This window comes from Neltuma alba, unplaced genomic scaffold (genome assembly GCF_004799145.2).
Source record: "Neltuma alba isolate B1F8T4 unplaced genomic scaffold, ASM479914v2 tig00005575_pilon, whole genome shotgun sequence".
Classification (NCBI taxonomy): Eukaryota; Viridiplantae; Streptophyta; class Magnoliopsida; order Fabales; family Fabaceae; genus Neltuma; species Neltuma alba.
The window spans coordinates 24029-34208 of NW_021634162.1; the positions used below are offsets into that span (position 1 = coordinate 24029).

A 10180-nucleotide genomic window follows, 5' to 3' on the forward strand; every position below is an offset into this window, starting at 1 on the left:
ATCATACGTCTTATGCCTATACATGGCAACGCACAATGTAAGATCTGAAGCATTAAGGTCAGGTAAAATTGATCCCTGAGCTCACCTCTTCTATCTTCTCCTAAATTACAATGGTTTTGTTTTTTTTTTTTGCTGTTCTGTTACTTGCTTCCCTCAAAAAGGACTCGTTTAATTTTGGGAAGTGCCACTGAGAGGTTTCTGAATATCTCTTAAAAAAACAGTATCCAATTGTATGTTTTAATTTTTTTTTTTTTGTAGTCATTGCTAACATGTCACAACGAAAACTTCAAAATTTTGGATTTTCAGAAAAAAAAGGTAAACTGATACTTTTGAGAGAGTCGGTGGAATCAAACCTGTGATCTTCCGCAAGTATCATTAAAGGGGTGTTTAGATAGAAACCAAACCATGATTTCAGAAGTGCTTTTACGGTTTACGAAGTAAATATGTGGACGAATTTGCCTCATTTTACAGAAAAGTGTTTCTGAAAGCATAGTTTGGAGATTACCAAACACCCCTCAAGTTACAATGTCATTGCCAAAAGCCCAATTCTGACGAAAGAATACTTGTGTTAAAACATAAAGCCGGACATGCTCTTGTCCCATTTCTTTTTATTTGTGGGTGGAATTCTCAAATGACCTTTCATATCTTCCTTGCTTTCCAGCAAACCAAACCAGCGAAGCATAGCTTTTTCCTCATCTTTCTTTTTGCTTACCATAGTACCAGATAGTGGGTGGCAACCAATATTAATATCCGTTTCTTTTTAGAAAAATCGTAATTAAAGATCCTAAAATTTGAAAAATACAGATAGAAACCCCATGACAACATCACTATGACTTTTGATAATAATAATATGTCATGGTCAAAACCTATAGTGAAGTTGTCACCGGTTCTTGTATTTTTCAAATTCTAGAGTCTTTTTTTGTGATTTTATCTTTTTTTTTACTGCACATATATAGACATATTTGAATTTCTTACTCAAAACATTGATTCCATTAACTATAAATGTATCGAATACCTCTGCTAGCGTGTCACCTATCCCCAAATTAAGGCCAAAATCCCTTTGGCCAGTGACCATTTTTTTCCCCAAGTAGTATATGCATTTTTTATCTTTTTTTTTTTTGTTAAATAGAAGTCAGGTGGCATACACAAATATTTTAATACACGAACACACCTATTTTAATATCTTAAGTAACCCAACAAAAATAAAGGGTTTGTTTGATTCTACTCTCTACTCTTATTTTGTTGGTATAATTATTCTCTATTTTTATATTCTTAGTATAATACTCCCTCTTTTTCTTTTTCTTTTTTTAATAAGAAACAATCTCTCTCATAGTAGTGTTTGCAACATAAGAATCAATTTTTTCCCCTAAAATTATAAACCCGTCTTTCCACTTTTACCCCATTAAATATATGCCACTTATTATTGTTTCGTCACAAATTTTTACTTATTATCTCTCATGTACTCTCTTTATAAATAAGGTTATAATTGAAAAATATATACATATCTTACACATTTATTAATTTTAACTAAATTTAAACTAATGTTTTGAAACCCATGATTTTGATAGTTGTTTCCTATAAGAAGGGGGTAGGAAGTATATTTCAAAATAAGATTTGAAAACCAAATTTAAAAAAATATGTTTAAATCAAAAATCATTATTTTAGGAATGAAATAAAAGGAAAGGTAAGATAAAAGTTTGATTTATTGATATAATTGTCATTAATGAAAATACAATATTTCCTACCCTTTCTTTTCTTTTTTATTGTTTACAAAAATTTTAGGTGAGTTGGAGAGGTACTTACCAACTAAGCTAACTCTCACTGGTGTCTTTTCTTTTATTTTATAGTTCAAAATAAATTTATAAACATATTCTTTATTTTTATGTTGTTTAAAACAGACAACGAAAGAGGCCTTTTTTTCTGGGTGCAAAAATGGTTCTGGCAAAATCGATGTGTCACAAAAATGGTCAAGAGGCCACGCGATAGGGACGAGCCCACCTTCCCAATTCCCCCGCCGTACAGGCACTACCAGTAGGCGGGAAACATAAACAGCAAAAAAGCTCTGAACTTCTCAAAATCCAGTCGGCACACTCACCTGCTCGCAAGTCCCCGGCGGGAAATGAAGGAATCCAGCAGGGACTCTGCTCCTCTGTCGGTGGATGAAAGATACACTCAATGGAAGTCTCTGGTCCCTGTCCTCTATGACTGGCTCGCCAACCACAACCTCGTCTGGCCCTCGCTCTCATGCCGGTGCTTACCCTCTTGCCCGCTTCTTCGCATTCGTCTCATTTGTTTGATTTCATTTCATCTTTTAATAATGTCGGTATTCTTGTATGTTGGAAAATAATGACCTTTTTGGGTGGGAAATATTTGACCTGGGGGAAGATAAATGAAACACGATTTTTGGGATGTTCAAGTTGTTTTTTGAACGAGTCGTGGGTGTAGGAAATGCGCGGGTAACTTTAATTCATTTTTTCATTGCTTTTAATGATTGAAGGCTGTGAATATTCGGACAAGAAAAATCCGATGTGTTGATTACGGCTTTTCTGAAATGTACCTAGTTTTATATTAGTTCCTTATTTCAACTATTGGTTCTTCACTCTGCAAAAAAGTATTAAGGTAAGTTTTAAAGTCCCAGCTTTTTCTTTGTTTACTTTTGTTGACCCTCAGACCATTCTTAGTTTGACATTAATTGCCAGTGGGAAATGGTGCTCTGACTAGATATTGCATGAAAATTTATTTGTGATGTCAATGTAATCTGTGTGGGAGAACGTGATTGTGAACTACTAAGTTTTGAAGATGATATAATGATAGATTGAAGTGTTGACTTGTATAATTCCGGGATATTCTACTGATTTTAATTCCATTCAACACCTGATAGATGACCCTCCTCTTCCCATGGTGATTTATTTTCCTATGACATTCTTATGCAGATGGGGTCCTCAACTAGAGCAAGCTACATACAAGAACCGTCAACGTCTCTATCTTTCTGAACAGGTGACACAATACTCTCTTGCAGCATTTTATTTAAGTCTTAGCCTGGCTGGAAAGAACAGTAGTTTCATTGGAAATATTGGGAGATCCTTCCACCTTTTTTTTGGCAAACCATATATATTGTTGAAAGTTTGATGTGAAAATTAATTGACCATCACCCCTGTTTGTGTTGCCAAGATTTAAAACATACTATCCTATAAATTCAGTATGATTTATTTCATAGTATGGTTTAAAGCTGTCAATTTTCAAAACCAGCTAATTTTTCATGTGTACATTCTTTTTGTTCCTTTACTTCGTTATCTTTATTCTGATATTATGTTATGTTTATTTGTTTGATTTGATTTCCATACATTTCTTCTTACTTTCAGACTGATGGAAGTGTACCAAATACTCTTGTTATAGCAAATTGTGAGGTTGTAAAACCTAGGGTTGCAGCAGCTGAGCATATATCAGAGGTAATGTCAGTTCATTTTCCCCTCTCCATGAATTTTATTTACTGTTTAATTTTGTGATTGTTTGGGACCATTCCGTTGCTAAAAGCTTAAGCTGTTAAAAGAAGGCCTGGGAATGGTGTTATTAACATCTCTAACAATGGTCATGAAGTTAGCATCTAAGCCGTTGCAGGTTATTTCTTTTTTTGGTGATCTTTCAGTTTAATGAAGAATCACGTTCTCCTTTTGTGAAAAAGTACAAAACTATCATACACCCTGGCGAGGTATGCTTTATTTTTATAAGTCCTTCCTATTCGATATTGGACTGCTTCCTATTCTTTATTACTGTTTCAATGTCACATAAGTCATGTGAGTTTTTTTTTTTTTTTAATGCCTTTTGTGCATTTGCAAGTACTTGAGTTATCTGATAAGTATATTTAACTTTCAAATGGCTGATCATAAGAACTTTGAATATGAGGAAATCATGTGTATACACACATGGAGTTCAGCAAATAGAGAAATTTTATTGCAAATGTCATTACAAAGGCTTAGCTGCTGCTGCTGTAGTGAGGAGTAACTACTTAAACATTGTATTGCTTTTTGCGTATTATATTCTTTTAGGTGAACAGAATCAGGGAACTCCCTCAAGACAGCAAGATAGTGGCCACCCACACGGATAGTCCTGAGGTAAGCATATACCTATGCGCTTCCGTTTTCCCTGTCAAATTAGTATAATCCGGAATTGGGTATATCGGCTTTTTTTTTTAAAAAAAAAATCTTATACTTTATCCTTTACTTTGTTTGTGAGCTATTATAAATTTGATGAAGGAATTAAGCTCTTCCATCGGTGAAACAGGTACTGATATGGAATGTTGAAACTCAAGCTAATCGCCATGCTGTCCTGGGAGTTGCTCCTTCCCGCCCAGATCTGGTTAGTTTCTGTTTGAAATGTAAAAATTTAATGATCAAGAAACAAGTAACTTTATATTAATTATTGCTTTCATTACTATAAAAATGTAAAAAGTTTGGAACTAAATAATGGTTCTTGTTTCTTGAACAGTATATATTGCAATTTATCAAATACATGGAATGTTTAATTCATGAAGTTGATTTTTGGGTATTTCAGTTCATGTATTGGGAAACTGAAATCCTGGTTGCACCTTTTTGCAGACGCTGACTGGGCATAAGGATAATGCTGAATTTGCTCTGGCTATGTGTCCAACTGAACCCTTCGTTCTTTCTGGAGGTAGGAGTCTTTTTAATTCATTTCTCATGGTTATGATCTTTAGACTCTACTTTTTAATATATGAATATCTTATAAAGACCCTAATTTTTTGGGTTCTGTGGTAGAAAATGAGCTCAGAGGTTGCAGATTATCATAGTACCCTTCACTGCCATTGCCATTGACCTTGCAACCATAGTGTATGTATTTATGCAGCATTGGTTTCCTATATCAAGGGTTAGAAGATAGACAGCAACAATGGTGGCGTAGCTTAGTGTGCCCAGATTTTGCCTTGACGCACATGATGTGTGCGATTGAATTCCTATTGAATCACCCTTGTGAATCAAACCTTTCCAAATTTTTGAAGCACCCTTGCAAACCAGATGCACACAGTGTGTGGCTGAATTCCTATTGAATTATCCTGGCGAATCAAACCTTGCCAAATTTTGAAGCCCCTTTCTAAACCAACCCTTCCAGGGTTTTTTTTTTTTTGGGGGGGGGGGGGGAGAGGTGGGGTAGGAAAGAGAAGACGGGAAAAGACATATGGTTCAAATGCAGCTGCAGTGGGCCATTACTTTGTGTGCCACATGCATATGGTTTTAAATTGAACACTCACAATATTATTGAGTGCTGCATGTTTGTCTGTTTAGGTCAATAAAAATGTATAACTTAATTACCATATGGTATCTGATTAGTTCTGAAATTAATCTTACCATTTTGGCATGTGTATTGCATGGGATTCGGAAGATAGCTCTGATTCAATTTTGTATCTGGAAGGAATGGGAGTTGACTGTTTCCTGTGCTTTCATGAATGGATGAAATTGGGAAACGTGTCCATGTTGTGATGCTCATAGAAGAAATTGAGGCACTGACTGTCACTGTCACTGTCACAAAAGAGTGGCGGTGTAGCACATCCTCAAGATCTATTATCTCCCCGCACCATTTCATGTTTTATATATTTAGATTCTTGTACATTTCTCAAATACTCATGAGCACTTGAATTTCTCTGATTTTGTGGTAAAACTTGATGCCAAATATTTGCTTTGAAAACATCTTCAACTCTAACTTATATAGTGCTATACTGGCATGCCAAGCATTGTTATTAATAGTTGAAATGATGGTTAGAGGCCTTTTTACAAAAAGAACTTCATTTTAACCCAAAAACAAAAGGGGTTGAAGGCATTATAAAGCTCCTTTAGATACAAAATACTATGCCTATATGGCTGATGAATATAACTTTCTTCTCTTTCTGGACAATGTATCTTGTATACTGTCATTGCATTTTGTTTACCTTGTGAGAACTTTGGGTGACAGGGAAGGACAAGTGTGTGATCTTATGGAGCATTCATGACCATGTTGCAAGTTTAGCTGCTGAAGCAGCGTCTAATGTTAAACAAGGCACTAAGGCTGGAGGGAATGGTGAGAAAACAATAGAAGGCCCTTCTATTGGGCCACGGGGCATATACAAGGGACATAAGGAAACTGTAGAGGATGTACAATTTTGCCCGTCAAGGTAATTCCTCTTTCTTTACCGAGCTGTATGTGCCAATTATGTGTAGCTAAAAAATTATTATCCACAGCAATCATTTGCACTTAATCACACTTTCTGCAAGTAATTTTGGTTGCTAAATGGAGTTTTAATATAATTGACGTTAGAATTTATTGTGTTATTCAAAATCCCCATTTAATTAAAGTAGTAATTTATTTCCAAATAGATCAGAAAATGGACTGTAATGTCAAAATTCCAAATTCCCACTCAGTTGCCATTCAGTGTTTAAAGGGGACCAGACTTACTGAGTTCGTCATCGTTTAATTTTGTTATTCATTGTTGATTAATTCATCGTGTTTCCATTTTGCTGTTTTCTGATTTCTTCCACAATTTTCTGTATGAATTGAAGTGTGCACGAGTTCTGTAGTGTTGGTGATGATTCTTGCCTCATACTCTGGGATGCACGATTGGGATCCACTCCAGCATTTAAAGTATATTTTCATCTATTCTTCTAAATATTATTTTTTTATTAACAGTATTATTATTAATGAGTAGAAGTTTAGAAGCATAACATGCCAACAAGCTAATATTAGTCAAGGTGGTGTGGAAAGAACTGATTTAATCTCTATATCTGTTAGCTGTTTTACTGCATTTATTTTGTTCATTTTTTGATGGGCTGCACTTAGAACTTGGCGGCCTCAGAAATTTTTGTGGTAATTGCTGATTCAACTGAAATTGCAGTTTCGTTTTCATATTCAAAGTACCGAGACTTTATTTTTTTATTTTTTTCCTTTTTTTAAATATATGTTCCTTGAGCTACAGATGCAAGAAATTTATCTATCTTAATATTCCCTGTAAGAAAAAGTGCACAATGTCATCAGATGGCCTACCTGTCATGCTGCTTTTTGTAGTTTTAAATTCACAGCCAACTCAAGTTTTGTTGTCTTGCTTATTTGGTAATTTGTCCTTTCAACTCTTTTTAAGAAAAATAATAATTTAAATATGAATATGTTATTACTTTTTCATTTTTTTCTCATGTCCTTTTTCCTATTTTATGGTTATGTTTTGAGCAGGTTGAGAAGGCGCATAATGGAGATCTTCATTGTGTTGACTGGAGTCCTCATGATATCAATTTTATTCTGACTGGGTATTCCTGCCTCCTATTAAATGATTTTATCTTACAGTTCCATAGTCAAAATTATGATCTTATGTGTTATTCTTGGACTATCTCTTTTAGTTCTTCATGCACATAATTTGTAGTTGGATTGCTTATCCTGTTCGAATGCCAAAGCACTTCATAGGACTATGGATCCTCTGTCTGATTTTTGGTTCTTTTCACTTCAGTTCGGCTGATAATACAGTTCATATGTTTGATCGTCGGAAATTTACTAACGGTGCAGCTGGGTCTCCAGTTTATAAATTTGAGGGTCATGATGCAGCTGTTCTCTGTGTGCAGGTGACTACTGGGACAGTGCCTTATTGATTTCAATTAAGTTGCTGCTTTCAAATGCATGTCGTTTTTTTCCCCTTTCTTCTTCCCTTTTGGTCTATTGAAATGCATGACAGTTTTGGGAATATGGTTGTAATTGTTACTCTATAATTATTCATCTGTTTCAGTGGTGTCCTGACAAGTCATCTGTATTTGGAAGTGCTGCTGAAGATGGCATCGTAAACATATGGGATCATGAGAAGGTCTGAATACTTCAAATTAACTCATAGGGTTGCTTCATTTTGTCCTTCACTACCTTGTTGTTCATCATGAAATGCACATTGCATTTTGAATTAATTTAATCTAGTTCGGGGGCTTGGATGTTACGTTGCTGTTCAGGCCAATAAATTAAGAATATCCTTCAAGTGCTAATGTCACTGATATTTTTTGCATTCACAAGCATTTTATGTAATGAGTCTTTAGGATGGAATGGACATTACAACCTTGAATATGTGGTTGGTATAAACTAAACCCTTAAATGCTGAATGGAAGAGCCTCCACGTGTGAAAGAGTGTATCTTACCTACACACAAAGGCATTTTAATCTTCCTACATCAAATTCATTATTAATGTTTTTAGTCGTCTTCTTCTTCTTCTTTTTTTGGGTAGTGTAACACTGATCTTTATTTGCCTAGGTTGGTAAAAAGTCAGATTCTGCTGGTCCAAAAGTACCCGACGCCCCTCCTGGTTTATTCTTTCGACATGCTGGGCATAGGTATGAACTTTATATGTGTTGATACATTCTAAATGTCATTTGGGCCATCTAAGAAAGACAACAATTGGAAATTTCGTTTTTATTCCTTAGCCAGTTGAGGTGGAACTTGATAGAGCCCAAAGCAGAATAACAGTAAACTGACACTGATTTATATTAATCGAATACTCTTCCCCTTAAACGAAACGAAAGAGTTACAATGTGAGAAAACTCACACAAAGCATACACAGATGATTCAAAAGGAAGCACACTGAAACAGAAACTGAAAATGGGGAAAGATTATCTGCCTCCACCCCAATCTGGCATTCTAGAGGCCAATACTCCCCTCACAAAATGACTTTGGTTGGACCTAGCTGAAATCAAATTAAAAATTAACACACGCATGCACATATTTGCATGCGTGTTAATGCGTATCAAGTCACTAGTACTATTTTGATATAGGGCTGGCATTCTGGGGATCTGGCAATAATCTTTTGGCTTATAATATTCTTTTTTTGGTTAATAAGTAAAACGCAAAGCCGTTAACATTTGCTTATTCATTCAGGGACAAGGTTGTTGACTTCAACTGGAATGCTTCTGACCCGTGGACCATTGTTAGTGTCTCTGATGATTGTGGAAGTACTGGAGGTGGTGGTACCCTTCAGGTAAGGGAATTTTTTGCATTACATGCTTCTGCTAACTCTCCATGAATTGCTGAATTTCTTGCTTCCTCTATCCATTTACATTGAAAATCGACAAAATATTTGGAGATATTTTAAATGAAGTCCATATTGTGATGCAGATATGGAGGATGATTGATCTGATTTATCGACCAGAAGATGAGGTTTTGGCTGAGCTGGATAAGTACAGATCCCATATTATGGGATGCAACAACACATGACATGTCTGGAAATTCTCTAACTTTGATGTAGTTTCAGGAATTCACTGAAGGTTGTAACATAGTGTTTTTTTTTTTGGGGGGGGGGGGGGGGAGAGGACGGTAGACCTCGACTTTCTCGTTCATTCATCGAAGTGTTTTCTAGCTTCCGTAATCTTGTCAAATGGTGAACATTTCATTTGGTTGATAGTTTTGAATCTTTGGTCTAAAAGCCTTCTCTTGTTGTGCCGAAGAAAAAGCGTTCGTTGTTCATAATGCAGTTAATGCTGCTATTTTGTTAATCACTGTGTATGCAAACATATTGTGATATTAATCTGCCTTGTACAAGGCAGATTAAGAACTTATATGGCAGTAGTTAATGTTGTGCACAAGTGTAGACATGAGAGTTCATTATTGTACCAATGTCTCTTGTGTTGACTTTATGTCTTTTTTGGTCGTGCACTTCATTTATAAACCAAATACAAAACACAAGTCGTCAATGATCTTATTGGAATATTGATATAAAAAAAAATGCAATTTAATCATTGTTTAGAAAAATCTGACTGTAACAAATTCTGCATCCTTGAAAATTAATCTCAAGACAGTATTTTTAACTAGTTTTAACTATTTTTTATTTGTGTGAATTATTGCATTCAAGTATAAAGGATGCAAGTGTTTAAGTAAATATATGAGAAATATTATGCTGTTCTAAACGACACTGTCTGTTCTAATTGAAATGTAGTCTTTTATTGGCTTTCCTCATATATCAAAAAATTTAAAAAAACAACAAAAAACACATAAACAAACAAAGAAACCATCCTATGGCTACTTTCTTTTTTGATACTTGGCAGCTTATTTTTATTTTTCTTCACTTGCTTTCTATCAAACCGTCCACGCCCAATACGGGGAGGGGAAAGAGGAACCCTTCTTTGCACAGATTTTCATTTCCCGTCTTTCTTTTTCAACGTATGTTATGAAAACCAAAGGA

The 10180-nt window shown here is 35.1% G+C and overlaps 1 protein-coding gene across 1 annotated transcript; it reads left to right on the plus strand.

Moving 5' to 3' along the window:
* Positions 1-1935: 1935 nt before the first annotated feature.
* On the plus strand, positions 1936-9575 carry LOC114748034 (WD-40 repeat-containing protein MSI4-like). Its single transcript, XM_028936391.1, has 15 exons — positions 1936-2250; positions 2934-2997; positions 3363-3449; positions 3647-3709; positions 4047-4112; positions 4282-4356; positions 4596-4671; positions 5962-6160; positions 6546-6627; positions 7210-7283; positions 7481-7592; positions 7754-7828; positions 8260-8339; positions 8881-8980; positions 9118-9575. The coding sequence occupies exons 1-15, from the start codon at positions 2120-2122 to the stop codon at positions 9214-9216; spliced, it is 1383 nt and encodes a 460-aa protein (XP_028792224.1). The 5' UTR covers positions 1936-2119; the 3' UTR covers positions 9217-9575.
* The last annotated feature ends 605 nt before the right edge of the window (positions 9576-10180 follow it).